Source organism: Hemiscyllium ocellatum, chromosome 52, assembly GCF_020745735.1.
Source record: "Hemiscyllium ocellatum isolate sHemOce1 chromosome 52, sHemOce1.pat.X.cur, whole genome shotgun sequence".
Lineage (NCBI taxonomy): Eukaryota > Metazoa > Chordata > Chondrichthyes > Orectolobiformes > Hemiscylliidae > Hemiscyllium > Hemiscyllium ocellatum.
In genome coordinates, this window is record NC_083452.1 from 141,312 (window position 1) to 160,715 (window position 19,404).

A 19,404-nucleotide genomic window follows, 5' to 3' on the forward strand; every position below is an offset into this window, starting at 1 on the left:
AACGCCCCCTGGTTTTGTGATGTAACAGACGCTGTTCTATTCTCCAGTGTCTGGGTCACAATCGAGTTCCTCCACCACATTCTAACCCCGGGGGTCCCATTTCTCCTGATTCTGCTGCTCAATGTTCTCACCGTCAGACACATTTTAGTGACCAGCAGAGCCCGCAGGAGACTCCGCGCTCACACCAATGGGGACGCTCAGTCTGACACTGAAATGAGAAACCGAAAAAAATCCATCATTTTACTGTTTGTGATCTCGGCCAATTTCATCCTGTTATGGTCAATGTTAATGCTGTATTCTATATGGTTCCGGATGTATTGGATTGGGTATCGGTCTGTGTATCTCCATCGCTTTGTGCGGGAATTGGGCTTCATGCTGCAGCTCCTCAGTTGCTGCACAAACACCGCGATTTATGCCGTGACCCAGACTAAGTTCAGGCAGCAGCTGAAGAATGTGCTGAAATATCCCTTCACCCAAATCCATCCATCCATCAAATTCCCTCATTAATCACACCATCCGGGATTTTCTCATTTCAGTTCAGTGTTTCAGCGATGGAGCAGCCTGTCGCTATGGTAACAGACTGAGGGGAGCGCTGGTTTGTCCATCCTTATCCCACAGGGGGGGTTACAGGGAAACATTTCAATGTTTCTCACAACTCAGGGGCCAGTGAGAAAAGGCACCATCCCACTGACTGTATCCATCACTTCCATTTGTAACCAATAAAAATGCTGATTACAGCGTGCCGAGCAGCAGAGGGACCAATGTTGTTGTGTGTCTTTGTGTTGGAGAAGCTGAGCTGGAGAGAGGCAGACTCAGCCCCAAGTCCTGGTCCTCAGGGAAGGGGAGGGCACCGCGCCCTGGGCTCAGGAGCTGGGGTTAACTCCCTCTGGCCCCCACTCCAACCTGGCCTCCCCATTTCCTCTCCCCTACTCTTTCTCCACAATTCTCTCTCTCTCTCTCACACTCACTCTCTCCTCTTCACACTCCCTCGTTTCCCCTCTCACACAACAACCCCAACCCCGGTTTCTCCACCTGCCCACATCTTCACTGTCCCCTCACCCTCACACTCTCTGTCCTGCCCATCTCTGTCTCCTCCAGCAGTTCCATCTCTACCGCATTTTCCACTCCTACTACCACCAAGGGACAGGTACGTGATTTACGGAGTCAAGCTCCCTCCCCGCCAGAACCCCCTGACCCCTCCTGACCCCAGTCAAGAACAGGCCAGCGTGAGGTCCAGCCTGTTCTCCTGTCACAACCTGGGAAGGTTTGAGATAGCACCGAGGGAGGCCCTTTGGCCCATCGAGCTCCACGTGGGATAGAACCAAGCGAGCGCGATCCCACTTTCTTGGACGTGGGCCACTCCTTCCAGCGTACGGGGGTGGGCGGGCCTCTGGGTCGAACCATTGGGACCAGCAGAGTGTCTCCCCCCTCTCTCTCTCTCTCTGCCTCTCACCATCTTGTCCATCTCTATCCAGTCACCTCTCACCCTCCTTCACTCCCATGAGAAAAGCCCTAGCTCCCTCAGCCTTGCTTCATAACGTGTGCCCTCCAGGCCCGGCAGTGTCCTGGGAAATCCCCTCTGCACCCTCTCGAAAGCTTCCACATCCGTCCTCGATTGAGGTGACCAGAACTGAGCACAATGTTCCAAGTGTGGCCTAACTAGGGCTCTATAAAGCTGCAACATAACCTCGCGGCTTTTAAACTCAATCCCCATGCGAATGAAAGCCAACACACCGTACGCCTTAACAACCCGGTCAACTTGGGAGGCAATTTTGAGGGATCTATGAATGTGGACCCCCCCCAAGTTCCCTCGGTTCCTCCACACTGCCAAGAATCCAAGCTGTATTCAGCATTCAAATTGGACCTTCCAAAATGAATCACTTCACACCTTTCCAGGCTAAACTGCATCTGCCACGTCTCAGCCCAGCTCTGCATCCTGTCAATGGCCCCCTTGGCAAACTCCAACAGCCCTCCACACGATCCACAACTCCAAGCAAACGTCCCGTCATCAGCAAACTTACTAGCCCACCCTTCCACTTCCTCACCCAGGACATTTCTAACGATCAAAAGGGTAAAGCGCCCAGAACCGATCCCTGAGGAACACTCAGATCACCGAGCGCCTCGCTGAATACTTCCCATCTCCCACCACCCCCTCACGTCAATGGGCCAGGCAATTCCAAATCCGTGCCGCCAAAATTCCCTGTGCCCTCCTTACTTTCGGAATGACCGTACCACAGGGAAGCACATCAATGCTAAAATCCATGTACACCACACCCGCTGCTATCAATGTGCAGGCCTTGCTAAATTGTCCCCGTAGTGCCCAGGGATGTGCAGGTTAGGGTGGGATTGGCCGTGCTAAATTGTCCCATCGTGTCCAGGGATGTGCAGGTTAGGGTGGATTGGCCGTGCTAAATTGTCCCCGTAGTGCCCAGGGATGTGCATGTTAGGGTGGATTGGCCGTGCTAAATTGTCCCCGTAGTGCCCAGGGATGTGCAGGTTAGGTTGGATTGGCCGTGCTAAATTGTCCCCGTAGTGCCAGGGATGTGCAGGTTAGGGTGGATTGGCCGTGCTAAATTGTCCCCGTAGTGTCCAGGGATGTGCAGGTTAGAGTGGATTGGCCGTGCTAAATTGTCCCCATAGTGCCCAGGGATGTGCAGGTTAGGGTGGATTGGCCGTGCTAAATTGTCCCCATAGTGCCCAGGGATGTGCAGGTTAGGGTGGATTGGCCGTGTTAAATTGTCCCTGTAGTGCCCAGGGATGTGCAGGTTAGGGTGGATTGGCCGTGCTAAATTGTCCCCGTAGTGCCCAGGGATGTGCGTGTTAGGGTGGATTGGCCGTGCTAAATTGTCCCCGTAGTGCCCAGGGATGTGCAGGTTAGGTTGGATTGGCCGTGCTAAATTGTCCCCGTAGTGCCCAGGGATGTGCAGGTTAGGGTGGATTGACCGTGCTAAATTGTCCCATAGTGCCCAGGGATGTGCTGGTTAGGGTGGATTGCCCGTGCTAAATTGTCCCTGCATTAGTCAGAGGAGATTGGGTATGGGTGGGTTACTCTTCGGAGGGTAGGTTAGGATGTGTTGGGCCGAAGGGCCTGTTTCCACGCTGTCGGGATTCTAATCTAATCTAATCGAGAGGGTGATGGGCCAAGTGCTGGTCAACGGAGAGGAGGTGAGGTTGGGATATCTGGGTCAGCATTGACGCTGGGGAGTTCGAGAGAGAGAGAGAGAGAGGCGGGGGGACCTGTTTGAGTGATCAACAAACCCCGCTTCCTTCGTCAGGGAGGATCGATAAGGAGACCCTTCCTTCACACCCAACCCCGAGAGAGCACATGGAGGTCAAAGGGTCTCTCATGACGACAGCGACTGGCAACATCGGCGCTCCCGGTGAGTGAGGGCGACTGGGAATGTCGGAGACTGCAGGTGGGTGCGGTGGCATTGGCCAGGGTTAGGCCGGTCTGGAGTGGACAGGGCTAGGCCGGGCTGGAGAGGACAGGGCTAGGCCGGCCTGCAGAAGACAGGGCTAGGCCAGGCTGGAGTAGGGGGACTGGGCTGGGCTGGAGCTGACAGGGCTAGGCCGGGCTGGAGCTGGGGGACAGGGCTAGGCCGGGCTGGAGCGGGCAGGGCTAGGCCGGGCTGGAGCGGGCAGGGCTAGGCCGGGCTGGAGAGGACATGGCTAGGCCGGGTTGGAGTGGGCAGGGCTAGGCCAGGCTGGAGCGGGGGGACAGGGCTAGGCCGGCTGGAGTGGACAGGGCTAGGCCGGGCTGGAGTGGGGGGATAGGGCTAGGCCGGGCTGGAGCGGGCTGGGTTAGGCCGGGCTGTAGTAGACAGGACTAGGCTGGGCTGGGGCGGGGGGACAGGGCTAGGCCGAGCTGTTTGTCTGTCGGTGTTGACAGTGCCATGTTGTTACTACGCTGCAGGCTCCCAGCGGTACACCAGGGCCGTGAAGGTGAGTACGGACAGGGTGACGGAGTTGGCAGAGCGACAGCGGGCCATCGAGGAGATGTTGAGGAGGAAGATGGCCGAGCTGAGGGAGCTCTGCCTGCAGGAAGCGGTGAGTGAGATGGTCCCAACATCATCCTGCTGTGATCCATCGCCCCCCCGCCCCCAGCCTCCCTGGGGCAGGGGAGGGGGTGGTGGGGTAGGAGAGAGGAGGCATCTCTGGGAACGGCCTCACGTACCCCCCCTCTCTGCACCATTCCCACCCCTCCCTGAGAGACACTATTCCCATCATCCCCTGCTCTTGGCCATCTTGCTGCCCCTCACAGAGTCACACCATCTGACACCACGGTGACCACTCCACACACACACTCTCCATCATCGCCCCCCCTCCACGACCACCCACCCACATTCCCAAACCCTCCAGTATTTCCGGAGTCTCCCACCTCTGTATCCGCACCAACTCTCTGGAAGACTATAGCTGTTGCTTCCAGACACGAACGCAACATCTCTCTCCAGGAGATCCTCTCTCTCTCTCTGTCGCTCTCTCTCTCTCTTTCTCTCTCTCTCTCTCTCTCTCTCTCTCTCTCTCTCTCACACGCTCCCACACACACCCAGTCTCTCTTTCACTCTTCCCCATCTCTCTCGCTCTCTTCCCCTCTTTCTCACCCTCCCTCCCTCTCTCTCTCTCTCTCTCTCTCTCCCCCCCAGCCTCCCCTCCCGCTCTCTCACCCTCTCTGTCACCCACTCTCTCACCACTCTATCTCCCACTCTCTCTTTCACAATCTCACACCCTCTCTCGCCCTCCCCACTCCCTCAGCACTGACCCTCCCACAGCGCCCACTCCCTCAGCACTGACCCTCCCACAGCACCCACTCCCTCAGCACTGACGCTCCATCAGCACTGACCCTCCCACAGCGCCCACTCCCTCAGCACTGACCCTCCCACAGCGCCCGCTCCCTTAGCACTGACCCTCCCACAGCACCCACTCCCTCAGCACTGACCCTCCCACAGCACCCGCTCCCTCAGCACTGACCCTCCCACAGCACCCGCTCCCTCAGCACTGACCCTCCCACAGCGCCCACTCCCTCAGCACTGACCCTCCCACAGCGCCCGCTCCCTCAGCACTGACCCTCCCACAGCACCCACTCCCTCAGCACTGACCCTCCCACAGCGCCCGCTCCCTTAGCACTGACCCTCCCACAGCACCCGCTCCCTCAGCACTGACCCTCCCACAGCACCCACTCCCTCAGCACTGACCCTCCCACAGCGCCCGCTCCCTCAGCACTGACCCTCCCACAGCACCCACTCCCTCAGCACTGACCCTGATGGGTGATGGTTTTGAATCCTTGAAATTATATATATATAAAATGACTTGGATGCAAATGTGGATGAGTAAATTTGCAGGCGATACAAACATCAGGGGAGCTGGAGGACAGTGTTGGAGGTTATCACAGGCTACAGGGGACGTAGATCAGTCACAGATCTCAGTGGACAAGTGGCAGATGAAGTTTAATTCCGATAAATGCGAGGTGCTGCATTTTGGGAAAGCAATTCTTAGCAGGACTTATCCACTTAATGGGAAGGTCCTGGGGAGTGTTGCTGAACAAAGAGACCTTGGAGTGCAGGTTCATAGCTCCTTGAAAGTGGAGTCGCAGGTAGATAGGATAGTGAAGGAGGCGTTTGGTATGCTTTCCTTTATTGGTCAGAGTATTGAGTACAGGAGTTGGGAGGTCATGTTGCGGCTGTACAGGACATTGGTTAGGCCACTGTTGGAATATTGTGTGCAACTCTGGTCTCCTTCCTATCGGAAAGATGTTGTGAAACTTGAAATCAGAAAAGATTGACAAGGATGTTGCCGGGGTTGGAGGGTTTGAGCTACAGGGAGAGGCTGGACAGGCTGGGGCTGTTTTCCCTGGAGTGTCGGAGGCTGAGGGGTGACCTTATAGAGGTTTATAAACTTATGAAGGGCATGGATAGGATAAATAGACAAGGTCTTTTCCCCCTGGGGTGGGGGAGCCCAGAACTAGAGGTGGGGTTGGGTGGGGGATTGGGGGTGGTTTGGGGGGGGTTGAGGGTGGTTTGGCGGGGATGGGAGTGGTGGTGGTGGGGGTGTGGTGGTGGGAGGGGGGAGGTTTTACAACAGCCTGGAAAACGCTGAGGGAAAGGGAGGGCGGTCAGACCTGAAATGTCCGCAGTTCGGAGGCAGGAGGGTTGTCCAGAGGGAGTGGTGGGAGTCTGGAACGCGATGCCAAGGAAGAGGAGCTTGGTGGACCAGGCGGTGAGGGTGGGCATGGGGGCGTTTCCGGGATCAACGCGGTAACGTGCAAGGACACGGACTGAGGGCCAACAGCGAAGGGGAGAGGTTCGTTTCAGATTTCATTGTGAAGCCCATCGCCAGTCTCACATGCTCTCCCATCCCAACCAGGAACTGACGGGAATATTGCCCTCGGATTACCCACTGGAGCCTGGTGAGGTGCCACCAGTGGTGGGGCGCAGGGGGAGGAGAGGGAGCCAGTTACCCGGCCCCAGCGGGCATTTGGAAAAGGTAAGCAACACATAATCCAGGGAGGGAGTTCCAGACCGGAATCTAATCGAGGGATTCGGGATGGTTTATATACAGAATAACAGATACCCCGGGAGGGAGTTCCAGACCGGAATCTAATCGAGGGATTCGGGATGGTTTATATACAGAATAACAGATACCCCGGGAGGGAGTTCCAGACCGGAATCTAATCGAGGGGTTCGGGGTGGTTTATATACAGAATAACAGATACCCCGGGAGGGAGTTCCAGACCGGAATCTAATCGAGGGATTCGGGATGGTTTATATACAGAATAACAGATACCCGGGAGGGAGTTACAGACTGGAATCTAATCGAGGGGTTCGGGGTGGTTTATATACAGAATAACAGCTCCCGGGAGGGAGTTACAGACTGGAATCTAATCGAGGGGTTCAGGGTGGTTTATATACAGAATAACAGATACCCGGGAGGGAGTTACAGACCGGAATCTAATCGAGGGGTTCGGGGTGGTTTATATACAGAATAACAGATACCCCGGGAGGGAGTTACAGACTGGAATCTAATTGAGGGGTTCGGGGTGGTTTTATATACAGAATAACAGACACCCCGGGAGGGAGTTACAGACTGGAATCTAATCGAGGGATTCGGGGTGGATTATATACAGAATAACAGATACCCAGGGAGGGAGTTACAGACTGGAATCTAATCGAGGGGTTCGGGGTGGTTTATATACAGAATAACAGATACCCCGGGAGGGAGTTACAGACTGGAATCTAATCGAGGGGTTCGGGGTGGTTTATATACAGAATAACAGATACCCCGGGAGGGAGTTACAGACTGGAATCTAATCGAGGGGTTCGGGGGTGGTTTATATACAGAATAACAGATACCCCGGGAGGGAGTTACAGACTGGAATCTAATCGAGGGGTTCGGGGTGGTTTATATACAGAATAACAGCTCCCCGGGAGGGAGGTACAGACTGGAATCTAATCGAGGGGTTCGGGGTGGTTTATATACAGAATAACAGCTCCCCGGGATGGAGTTACAGACTGGAATCGAATCGAGGGGTTTGGGGTGGGGTTTATATACAGAATAACAGATACCCCAGGGAGGGAGTTACAGACTGGAATCTAATCGAGGGATAAGCCGTGTGTTCCAGCTGGCTGGGGTGCTGATGGGAAATGCATGTTATACTGACCGAGTCTGTCGGGGCCTGTTCTGTCTTCAGGCCTCTCACGTCTGGGAGTTCGGCCATCGCTTTGAACAACAGGAACGCATCGCCAATGCCCATCAACTGACGGGCACCAGAGCGCTGTGCCCCGATGGGGGATCAGCGAGACGGGTTCACCGGTACCATCGCTGGGACACGATGGACAAAACGCTGAATGAGAACCCGAGAGACTGCTTTTACCCAGAAGGTACAGTTACCATAGCAACAACACGGGGCTAACATCAGGAGAGATACAGTCAGTAACACAGGGCCGTGGTGGGGGGAGAGGGGTTACTGAGGGACAGTGTGAGGGAGCTGGATTAACATCAGGAGAGATACAGTCAGTAACACAGGGCCGTGGTGGGGGGAGAGGGGTTACTGAGGGACAGTGTGAGGGAGCTGGATTAACATCAGTAGGGATACAGTCAGTAACACAGGGCCCTGGGGGGGAGAGGGGTTACTGAGGGACAGTGTGAGGGAGCTGGATTAACATCAGTAGAGATACAGTCAGTAACACAGGGCCGTGGTGGGGGGAGAGGGGTTACTGAGGGACAGTGTGAGGGAGCTGGATTAACATCAGTAGGGATACAGTCAGTAACACAGGGCCCTGGGGTGTGGGGAGAGGGGTTACTGAGGGACAGTGTGAGGGAGCTGGATTAACATCAGTAGGGATACAGTCAGTAACACAGGGCCCTGGGGGGAGAGGGGTTACTGAGTGACAGTGTGAGGGAGCTGGATTAACATCAGTAGGGATACAGTCAGTAACACAGGGCCCTGGGGGGGAGAGGGGTTACTGAGTGACAGTGTGAGGGAGCTGGAGGCTGGCATCTATGGATTACCAAATGGGTGGGGTATTCATTAGGAATTTTCGAGTGAGCTGGGCAGAGGGAGTATGGTGAGGGTGCTGAGGGAGCTGGGGAGTGAGTCAGGATGTAGTGGGTGTACGCTGAGTGTGTAGAGAGAGGTGGTGAATGGTTGGGGATGTAGCGGGACTATGGTGGCGGTTTAGAGAGAACTGATGTGTGGGTGGGGATGTAGAGGGAGTACGGTGGGCATGTAGAGAGAGCTGGGGTGTGGGTGGGGATGTAGAGGGAGTATGATGGGTGTTTAGAGAGAGCTGGGGTGTGGGTGGGGGTGTAGAGGGAGTACGGTGGGGGTGCAGATGGAGTTGGGGAATGGGTGGAGCTGTAGAGGGAGCTGGGGAGTGGGCGGTGGTGTAGAGAGGTTATGGTGGGAGCACTGAGGGAGCTGGGGAGTGGGCGGGGATGTAGAGAGAGCTGGGGAGTGGGCGGGGGTGTAGAGGGAGCACAGCGGAGGTGTAGAGGGAGCTGGGGAGTTGGCAGGGGTGTAGTGAGGGCTGGGGAGTGGACGGGGGTGTAGAGAGAGTATGATGAGGGTGTAGAGGGAGCTGGGGAGTGGGCGGGGGTGTAGAGAGAGTATGATGGGGGTGTAGAGGGAGCTGGGGATTGGGCGGGGGTGTAGAGAGAGTATGATGAGGGTGTAGAGGGAGCTGGGGATTGGGCGGGGGTGTAGAGAGAGTATGATGGGGGTGTAGAGGGAGTGGGGGAGTAGGCGGGGATGTAGAGAGAGTATGATGGGGGTGTAGAGGGAGCTGGGGATTGGGCGGGGGTGTAGAGAGAGTATGATGGGGGTGTAGAGGGAGCGGGGGAGTGGGCGGGGATGTAGAGAGAGTACGGTGAGGATGCTGAGGGAGCTGGGGAGTGGGTGGGGGTGTAGAGGGAGTATGGTGAGGGAGCTGGGGAGTGGGTGGGGGTGGCTGAGTGAGTACGGTGAGGGTGCTGAGGGAGCTGGGGGTAGGTGGGGGTGTAGAGGGTGTACGGTGAGGGTGCTGAGGGAGCTGGGGAGTGGGTGGGGGTGTAGAGGGAGTACGGTGAGGATGCTGAGGGAGCTGGGGCTGGGTGGGGGTGTAGAGGGAGTACGGTGAGGGTACTGAAGGAGCTGGGGAGTGAGCAGGCGTGGCTGAGGGAGCTGGGGAGTGGGTGGGGGTGTAGAGGGAGGTGGGGAGTATGGTGGGGGACCCGGGCAAGGGTGGGAAAGATGAAGGGACTGTATGGATGGGCGGAGTGGCCCATCCTTGCCCACGCCCACCCCCGGCTGACTGTTTCCCTTCTGCCCACAGGCCTGGCATCGGTGCAGTGCGGTGAGCCATCCTGCTATCCCCTGGACACTGGGGGGAATGGCCAGAACGTCGGGCAGTGCCAGGGATGGACGCTGCTCCCTGCGGACATCTACTGCCAGGCTAGGGGGCGCCGCAGGTCCGGCGCCAGCCCCGCCAGGTAGGGAGGGAGGGGGGCGCGAGTGGGGGTGGGGCACGGACGGTGGGGGTGGGGTATGGTGGGAAGGGCACCTTTCTCTATTCAAGGCACTCTTCCCAATTTCCCATCACCCCCCCCCCGACCAACCCCCATCGCCAATTTCCCATCATCCCCCCTCCCCGACCAACCCCCATCGCCAATTTCCCATCACACCCCAACCAACCCCATCGCCAATTTCCCATCATCCCCCCTCCCCGACCAACCCCCATCGCCAATTTCCCATCATCCCCCACCGACCAACCCCCATCGCCAATTTCCCATCACCCCCCCCGACCAACCCCCATTGCCAATTTCCCATCACCCCACCCGACCAACCCCCATCGCCAATTTCCCATCATCCCCCCTCCCCGACCAACCCCCATTGCCAATTTCCCATCACACCCCAACCAACCCCATCGCCAATTTCCCATCACCCCCCACCGACCAACCCCCATCGCCAATTTGCCATCACACCCCAACCAACCCCATCGCCAATTTCCCATCACCCCCCCCCGACCAACCCCCATCGCCAATTTCCCATCACCCCCCTGCCCGACCAACCCCATCGCCAATTTCCCATCACCCCCCCCCGACCAACCCCCATTGCCAATTTCCCATCACCCCCCCCCGACCAACCCCCATCGCCAATTTCCCATCATCCCCCCTCCCCGACCAACCCCCATCGCCAATTTCCCATCACACCCCAACCAACCCCATCGCCAATTTCCCATCATCCCCCACCGACCAACCCCCATCGCCAATTTCCCATCACACCCCAACCAACCCCATCGCCAATTTCCCATCATCCCCCACCGACCAACCCCCATCGCCAATTTCCCAACAGCCTCCTCCCTGACCAAACTCCCTCCAACCCGCCTCCCGATTCATGTCCCTATCCAGGCGTACCAGCCTCCTGCCACTTCCTGTGACAGCTAGTTCCGCACGCTCTCCACGAGGAAGTTGCCCCACGGGGGCCCTGTGGGAGAGTCAGTGCTGAGGGAGCGGGTGCTGTGGGAGAGTCAGTGCTGAGGGAGCGGGTGCTGTGGGAGGGTCAGTGCTGAGGGAGTGGGTGCTGTGGGAGGGTCAGTGCTGAGGGAGCCAGTGCTGAGGGAGCGGGTGCTGTGGGAGGGTCAGTGCTGAGGGAGTGGGTGCTGTGGGAGAGTCAGTGCTGAGGGAGCGGGTGCTGTGGGAGGGTTAGTGCTGAGGGAGCAGGTGCTGTGGGAGAGTCAGTGCTGAGGGAGCGGGTGCTGTGGGTGGGTCAGTGCTGAGGGAGTGGGCGCTGTGGGAGGGTCAGTGCTGAGGGAGTGGGCGCTGTGGGAGGGTCAGTGCTGAGGGAGTGGGTGCTGTGGGAGGGTCAGTGCTGAGGGAGCGGGCGCTGTGGGAGGGTCAGTGCTGAGGGAGTGGGTGCTGTGGGAGGGTCAGTGCTGAGGGAGCGGTGCTGTGGGAGGGTCAGTGCTGAGGGAGTGGGTGCTGTGGGAGGGTCAGTGCTGAGGGAGTGCGCGCTGTGGGAGAGTCAGTGCTGAGGGAGAGCGGGTGCTGTGGGAGGGTCAGTGCTGAGGGAGCGGGTGCTGTGGGAGAGTCAGTGCTGAGGGAGCGGGTGCTGTGGGAGGGTCAGTGCTGAGGGAGTGGGTGCTGTGGGAGGGTCAGTGCTGAGGGAGCGGGTGCTGTGGGAGAGTCAGTGCTGAGGGAGCGGGTGCTGTGGGAGGGTCAGTGCTGAGGGAGTGGGCGCTGAGGGAGGGTCAGTGCTGAGGGAGTGGGTGCTGTGGGAGGGTCAGTGCTGAGGGAGCGGGCGCTGTGGGAGGGTCACTGCTGAGGGAGCGGGTGCTGTGGGAGGGTCAGTGCTGAGGGAGCGGTTGCTGTGTGAGGGTCAGCGCTGAGGGAGCGGGTGCTGTGGGAGGGTCAGTGCTGAGGGAGTGGGCGCTGTGGGAGGGTCAGTGCTGAGGGAGCGGGTGCTGTGGGAGGGTCAGTGCTGAGGGAGTGGGCGCTGTGGGAGGGTCAGTGCTGAGGGAGCGGGTGCTGTGGGAGGGTCAGTGCTGAGGGAGCGGGTGCTGTGTGAGGGTCAGCGCTGAGGGAGCGGGGGCTGTGGGAGGGTCAGTGCTGAGGGAGTGGGTGCTGTGGGAGGGTCAGTGCTGTGGGAGAGGGTGCTGAGGGAGCCGGTGCTGAGGGAGTGGGTGCTGTGGGAGGGTCAGTGCTGAGGGAGTGGGTGCTGTGGGAGGGTCAGTGCTGAGGGAGCGGGTGCTGTGGGAGGGTCAGTGCTGAGGGAGTGGGCGCTCTGGGAGGGTCAGTGCTGAGGGAGCGGGTGCTGTGGGAGGGTCAGCGCTGAGGGAGCGGGTGCTGTGGGAGGGTCAGTGCTGAGGGAGCGGGTGCTGTGTGAGGGTCAGCGCTGAGGGAGTGGGGGCTGTGGGAGGGTCAGTGCTGAGGGAGTGGGCGCTGTGGGAGGGTCAGTGCTGAGGGAGCGGGTGCTGTGGGAGGGTCAGTGCTGAGGGAGCGGGTGCTGTGGGAGGGTCAGTGCTGAGGGAGCGGGCGCTGTGGGAGGGTCAGTGCTGAGGGAGTGGGTGCTGTGGGAGGATCAGTGCTGAGGGACGGGGTGCTGTGGGAGGGTCAGTGCTGAGGGAGTGGGTGCTGTGGGAGGATCAGTGCTGAGGGACGGGGTGCTGTGGGAGGGTCAGTGCTGAGGGAGCGGGTGCTGTGGGAGGGTCAGTGCTGAGGGAGTGGGTGCTGTGGGAGGGTCAGTGCTGAGGGAGCGGGTGCTGTGGGAGGGTCAGTGCTGAGGGAGGGGTGCTGTGGGAGGGTCAGTGCTGAGGGAGTGGGTGCTGTGGGAGGGTCAGTGCTGAGGGAGGGGTGCTGTGGGAGGGTCAGTGCTGAGGGAGCGGGTGCTGTGGGAGGGTCAGTGCTGAGGGAGGGGTGCTGTGGGAGGGTCAGTGCTGAGGGAGCGGGTGCTGTGGGAGGGTTAGTGCTGAGGGAGCAGGTGCTGTGGGAGAGTCAGTGCTGAGGGAGCGGGTGCTGTGGGTGGGTCAGTGCTGAGGGAGTGGGCGCTGTGGGAGGGTCAGTGCTGAGGGAGTGGGCGCTGTGGGAGGGTCAGTGCTGAGGGAGTGGGTGCTGTGGGAGGGTCAGTGCTGAGCGAGCGGGCGCTTTGGGAGGGTCACTGCTGAGGGAGTGGGTGCTGTGGGAGGGTCAGCGCTGAGGGAGTGGGTGCTGTGGGAGGGTCAGCGCTGAGGGAGTGGGTGCTGTGGGAGGGTCAGTGCTGAGGGAGTGGGTGCTGTGGGAGGGTCAGTGCTGAGGGAGCGGGTGCTGTGGGAGGGTCAGTGCTGAGGGAGCGGGTGCTGTGGGAGGGTCAGTGCTGAGGGAGTGGGCGCTGTGGGAGGGTCAGTGCTGAGGGAGTGGGCGCTGTGGGAGGGTCAGTGCTGAGGGAGTGGGTGCTGTGGGAGGGTCAGTGCTGAGGGAGTGGGTGCTGTGGGAGGGTCAGTGCTGAGGGAGTGGGTGCTGTGGGAGGGTCAGTGCTGAGGGAGCGGGTGCTGTGGGAAGGTCAGTGCTGAGGGAGAGGGTGCTGTGGGAGGGTCAGTGCTGAGGGAGAGGGTGCTGTGGGAGGGTCAGTGCTGAGGGAGTGGGTGCTGTGGGAGGGTCAGTGCTGAGGGAGTGGGTGCTGTGGGAGGGTCAGTGCTGAGGGAGTGGGTGCTGTGGGAGGGTCAGTGCTGAGGGAGTGGGGGCTGCGGGAGGGTCAGTGCTGAGGGAGCGGGTGCTGTGGGAGGGTCAGTGCTGAGGGAGCGGGTGCTGTGGGAGGGTCAGTGCTGAGGGAGCGGGTGCTGTGGGAGGGTCAGTGCTGAGGGAGTGGGTGCTGAATCGAGTCCCATTGACAATCTCTCCCTCTTTCTCCCCTCGGGTCTCTCTGTGATTCCCGGCTCCAGGTTATTACAGCGGAGTGTGTCTGGGATGGAACGGAGGAGTGTCCCATCTTCCCCGGTCATCTACAAAGACCGAACTGGACAGTACCGGTGAGGACTGGGCTACCTGGGAGGAGAGAGACGGGCTGGCACCTGAGGGTGGGGAGTGGCGATGGGGTACCCGGTGTACTGACTGGCCAAGGAGGAAGCGGGTTCGAGTGAGCTGACTGAGGGAGAAGGGAGAGAGGCAGAGGGTGACATGGAGGGTGGAGAAAGAGAGGGGGAGCAAGAGAGAGTGATGGAGGGGGAGAGACAGAGCGAGAGATGGAGGGGGAGAGAGAGGGAGATGGAGGGGGAGGGAGAGAGAGAGATGGAGGGGGGCGAAGAGAGAGATGGAGGGGGAACGGGGAGAAGAGAGAGATGGAGGGGGTGAGAGAGAGAGAGAGATGGAGGGGGAACGGGGAGAGAGAGAGAGATGGAGGGGGAGAGGGAGAGAGAGAGAGATGGAGGGGGAGAGAGAGATGGAGGGGGAGAGAGGGAGAGAGAGATGGAGGGGGAGAGAGAGAGAGAGAGATGGAGGGGGAGAGAGAGAGAGAGAGAGAGAGATGGAGGGGGAGAGAGAGAGAGAGAGATGGAGGGGGAGAGAGAGAGAGATGGAGGGGGAGAGGGAGAGAGAGAGATGGAGGGGGTGAGAGAGAGATGGAGGGGGAGAGAGAGATGGAGGGGGAGAGAGAGAGAGAGAGAGAGATGGAGGGGGAGAGAAAGAGAGAGTGAGATGGAGGGGGAGAGGGAGAGAGAGAGAGAGAGAGAGAGAGATGGAGGGGGAGAGAGAGAGAGAGAGATGGAGCGGGAGAGAGAGAGAGATGGAGGGGGAGAGAAAGAGAGAGAGAGATGGAGGGGGAGAGAGAGAGAGATGGAGCGGGAGAGAGAGAGAGAGATGGAGGGGGAGAGAGAGAGAGATGGAGCGGGAGAGAGAGAGAGAGATGGAGGGGGAGAGAGAGAGAGAGAGAGATGGAGGGGGAGAGAGAGAGAGATGGAGCGGGAGAGAGAGAGAGAGATGGAGGTGGGGGAGAGAGAGAGTGAGATGGAGGGGGAGAGAGGGGGAGAGATAGAGATGGAGGGGGAGAGCGAGAGAGAGAGAGATGGAGGGGGAGAGAAAGAGAGAGTGAGATGGAGGGGGAGAGAGAGAGAGAGATGGAGGGGGGGGAGAGAGAGAGTGAGATGGAGGGGGAGAGAGAGAGAGAGTGAGATGGAGGGGGAGAGAGAGAGAGAGAGAGTGAGATGGAGGGGGAGAGAGAGAGAGAGAGAGTGAGATGGAGGGGGAGAGAGAGAGAGAGAGTGAGATGGAGGGGAGAGAGAGAGAGAGAGAGATGGAGGGGGAGAGAGAGAGAGAGAGATGGAGCGGGAGAGAGAGAGAGAGATGGAGCGGGGGGAGAGAGAGAGAGAGATGGAGGGGGAGAGAGAGAGAGAAATGGAGGGGGAGAGAGAGAGAGAGATGGAGGGGGAGAGAGAGATGGAGGGGGAGAGAGAGGGGGAGAGAGAGAGATAGAGAGAGGGGGGAGAGCGAGAGAGAGAGAGAGATGGAGGGGGAGAGCGAGAGAGAGAGAGAGATGGAGGGGGAGAGCGAGAGAGAGAGAGAGATGGAGGGGGAGAGCGAGAGAGAGAGATGGAGGGGGAGAGAGAGAGAGAGATGGAGGGGGGGAGAGATGGAGTGGAGAGAGAGAGAGAGAGAGAGAGATGGAGGGGGAGAGAGAGAGAGAGATGGAGGGGGGGAGAGATGGAGTGGAGAGAGAGAGAGAGAGAGAGAGATGGAGGGGGGGAGAGATGGAGTGGAGAGAGAGAGAGAGAGAAAGAGATGGAGTGGGTGCTGTGGGAGGGTGAGTGCTGAGGGAGGGGGCGCTGTGGGAGGGTCAGCGCTGAGGGAGTGGGTGCTGTGGGAGGGTCAGTGCTGAGGGAGCGGGCGCTGTGGGAGGGTCAGTGCTGAGGGAGCGGGTGCTGTGGGAGGGTCAGTGCTGAGGGAGGGGGCGCTGTGGGAGGGTCAGTGCTGTGGGAGCGGGTGCTGTGGGAGGGTCAGTGCTGAGGGAGCGGGTGCTGTGGGAGGGTGAGTGCTGAGGGAGCGGGTGCTGTGGGAGGGTCAGTGCTGAGGGAGTGGGTGCTGTGGGAGGGTCAGTGCTGAGGGAGCGGGCGCTGTGGGAGGGTCAGCGCTGAGGGAGTGGGTGCTGTGGGAGGGTCAGCGCTGAGGGAGTGGGCCCTGTGGGAGGGTCAGCGCTGAGGGAGCGGGTGCTGTGGGAGGGTCAGTGCTGAGGGAGTGGGTGCTGTGGGAGGGTCAGTGCTGAGGGAGGGGGCGCTGTGTGTGGGTCAGTGCTGAGGGAGTGGGTGCTGTGGGAGGGTCAGCGCTGAGGGAGTGGGTGCTGTGGGAGGGTCAGCGCTGAGGGAGCGGGTGCTGTGGGAGGGTCAGCGCTGAGGGAGCGGGTGCTGTGGGACAGAGGGAGGGAGAGTGAGAGAGAGGGGGACGGAGAGAGATGGATGGGAATGGGGAGTCCGAGAGAGGGGTGGAGGGGACGGACAGTGAGGGAGACAGACTGACCTAAACAGGTTCCCTGGGACTAAATGGGACATCTCTCTGTTCCTGTGTAACAGGCTGGAGGAGGAGGGGCTGAATGGCCTCCTGTTGCTGTGTAACAGGCTGGAGGAGGAGGGGCTGAATGGCCTCCTGTTGCTGTGTAACAGGCTGGAGGAGGAGGGGCTGAATGGCCTCCTGTTGCTGTGTAACAGGCTGGAGGAGAGAGGAGGGGCTGAATGGCCTCCTGTTGCTGTGTAACAGGCTGGAGGAGGAGGGGCTGAATGGCCTCCTGTTGCTGTGTAACAGGCTGGAGGAGGAGGGGCTGAATGGCCTCCTGTTGCTGTGTAACTGGCTGGAGGAGGGAGGAGGGGCTGAATGGCCTCCTGTTGCTGTGTAACAGGCTGGAGGAGGAGGGGCTGAATGGCCTCCTGTTGCTGTGTAACAGGCTGGAGGAGGAGGGGCTGAATGGCCTCCTGTTGCTGTGTAACAGGCTGGAGGAGGAGGGGCTGAATGGCCTCCTGTTGCTGTGTAACTGGCTGGAGGAGGGAGGAGGGGCTGAATGGCCTCCTGTTGCTGTGTAACAGGCTGGAGGAGGAGGGGCTGAATGGCCTCCTGTTGCTGTGTAACAGGCTGGAGGAGGAGGGGCTGAATGGCCTCCTGTTGCTGTGTAACAGGCTGGAGGAGGAGGGGCTGAATGGCCTCCTGTTGCTGTGTAACAGGCTGGAGGAGGAGGGGCTGAATGGCCTCCTGTTCCTGTCTGAACAATGGGATGTTTCGGCTGGGCACAGAGTGAGACTGTGGGCCCAGGTGGGACCGAGAGGAGACAGAGGGGCAGCCTTCCCATGGTGTCTGGGTCAGCATGGAGGGTGGGACCCTCGCTCACTGCACGCTTCTTCCATCACTGTCACTGGCTCTGTCACTCCCTCCCGCTGCCTCCCTGTCACTCTCTCCCTCTCTCTCCCTGTCACTCTCTCCCTCTCTCTCCCTGTCACTCTCTCCCTCTGCCTCCCTGTCACTCTCTCCCTGTCACTCTCTCCCTCTGTCTCCCTGTCACTCTCTCCCTCTGTCTCCCTGTCACTCTCTCCCTCTCTCTCCCTGTCACTCTCTCCCTCTGCCTCCCTGTCACTCTCTCCCTCTCTCTCCCTGTCACTCTCTCCCTCTGTCTCCCTGTCACTCTCTCCCTCTGTCTCCCTGTCACTCTCTCCCTGTCACTCTCTCCCTCTGTCTCCCTGTCACTCTCTCCCTCTGTCTCCCTGTCACTCTCTCCCTCTGTCTCCCTGTCACTCTCTCCCTCTGTCTCCCTGTCACTCTCTCCTTCTGTCTCCCTGTCACTCTCTCCCTCTGTCTCCCTGTCACTCTCTCCCTCTGTCTCCCTGTCACTCTCTCCCTCTGTCTCCCTGTCACTCTCTCCCTCTGTCTCCCTGTCACTCTCTCCCTCTGCCTCCCTGTCACTCTCTCCCTCTGCCTCCCTGTCACTCTCTCCCTCTGCCTCCCTGTCACTCTCTCCCTCTGCCTCCCTGTCACTCTCTCCCTCTGTCTCCCTGTCACTCTCTCTCTCTGTCTCCCTGTCACTCTCTCCCTCTCTCTCCCTGTCACTCTCGCCCTCTGCCTCCCTGTCACTCTCTCCCTCTCTCTCCCTGTCACTCTCTCCCTCTCCCTCCCTGTCACTCTCTCCCTCTCCCTCCCTGTCACTCTCTCCCTCTGTCTCACTGTCACTCTCTCTCTCTGTCTCCCTGTCACTCTCTCTCTCTGTCTCCCTGTCACTCTCTCCCTCTGTCTCCCTGTCACTCTCTCCCTCTCTCTCCCTGTCGGTCTCTCCCTCTCTCTCCCTGTCGCTCTCTCCCTCTGTCTCCCTGTCACTCTCTCCCTCTGCCTCCCTGTCACTCTCTCCCTCTGCCTCCCTGTCACTCTCTCCCTCTGCCTCCCTGTCACTCTCTCCCTCTGCCTCCCTGTCACTCTCTCCCTCTGTCTCCCTGTCACTCTCTCCCTCTGTCTCCCTGTCACTCTCTCCCTCTCTCTCCCTGTCACTCTCTCCCTCTCTCTCCCTGTCACTCTCTCCCTCTCTCTCCCTGTCACTCTCTCCCGCTGCCTCCCTGTCACTCTCTCCCTCTCTCTCCCTGTCACTCTCTCCCTCTCACTCCCTGTCACTCTCTCCCTCTGCCTCCCTGTCACTCTCTCCCTCTGCCTCCCTGTCACTCTCTCCCTCTCTCTCCCTGTCGGTCTCTCCCTCTGTCTCCCTGTCACTCTCTCCCTCTGTCTCCCTGTCACTCTCTCCCTCTGCCTCCCTGTCACTCTCTCCCTCTGCCTCCCTGTCACTCTCTCCCTCTGCCTCCCTGTCACTCTCTCCCTCTGTCTCCCTGTCACTCTCTCCCTCTGTCTCCCTGTCACTCTCTCCCTCTGCCTCCCTGTCACTCTCTCCCTCTGCCTCCCTGTCACTCTCTCCCTCTCCCTCCCTGTCACTCTCTCCCTCTGTCTCCCTGTCACTCTCTCTCTCTGTCTCCCTGTCACTCTCTCACTCTCTCTCCCTGTCACTCTCTCCCTCTCTCTCCCTGTCACTCTCTCCCTCTCTCTCCCTGTCACTCTCTCCCTCTCTCTCCCTGTCACTCTCTCCCTCTCTCTCCCTGTCACTCTCTCCCTCTGCCTCCCTGTCACTCTCTCCCTCTGCCTCCCTGTCACTCTCTCCCTCTGCCTCCCTGTCACTCTCTCCCTCTGTCTCCCTGTCACTCTCTCCCTCTGCCTCCCTGTCACTCTCTCCCTCTGCCTCCCTGTCACTCTCTCCCTCTGCCTCCCTGTCACTCTCTCCCTCTGCCTCCCTGTCACTCTCTCCCTCTGTCTCCCTGTCACTCTCTCCCTCTGTCTCCCTGTCACTCTCTCCCTCTGTCTCCCTGTCACTCTCTCCCTCTCTCTCCCTGTCACTCTCTCCCTCTCTCTCCCTGTCACTCTCTCCCTCTCTCTCCCTGTCACTCTCTCCCTGTCACT

The 19,404-nt window shown here is 59.6% G+C and overlaps 1 protein-coding gene across 1 annotated transcript in view; it reads left to right on the plus strand.

Annotated features, from left to right (window-relative positions):
- Positions 1-1,142: 1,142 nt before the first annotated feature.
- The window catches only part of LOC132805679 (coiled-coil domain-containing protein 120-like), a 31,398-nt gene continuing 13,136 nt past the window's right edge, over positions 1,143-19,404 (plus strand). The window contains exons 1-6 of the mRNA XM_060820860.1: positions 1,143-3,380; positions 3,914-4,047; positions 6,361-6,480; positions 7,685-7,874; positions 9,807-9,963; positions 13,887-13,973. Of these exons, the coding sequence (XP_060676843.1) occupies positions 3,326-3,380; positions 3,914-4,047; positions 6,361-6,480; positions 7,685-7,874; positions 9,807-9,963; positions 13,887-13,973 (743 nt within the window). The 5' untranslated portion in view covers positions 1,143-3,325. The remainder of the gene's footprint in view (positions 3,381-3,913; positions 4,048-6,360; positions 6,481-7,684; positions 7,875-9,806; positions 9,964-13,886; positions 13,974-19,404) is intronic.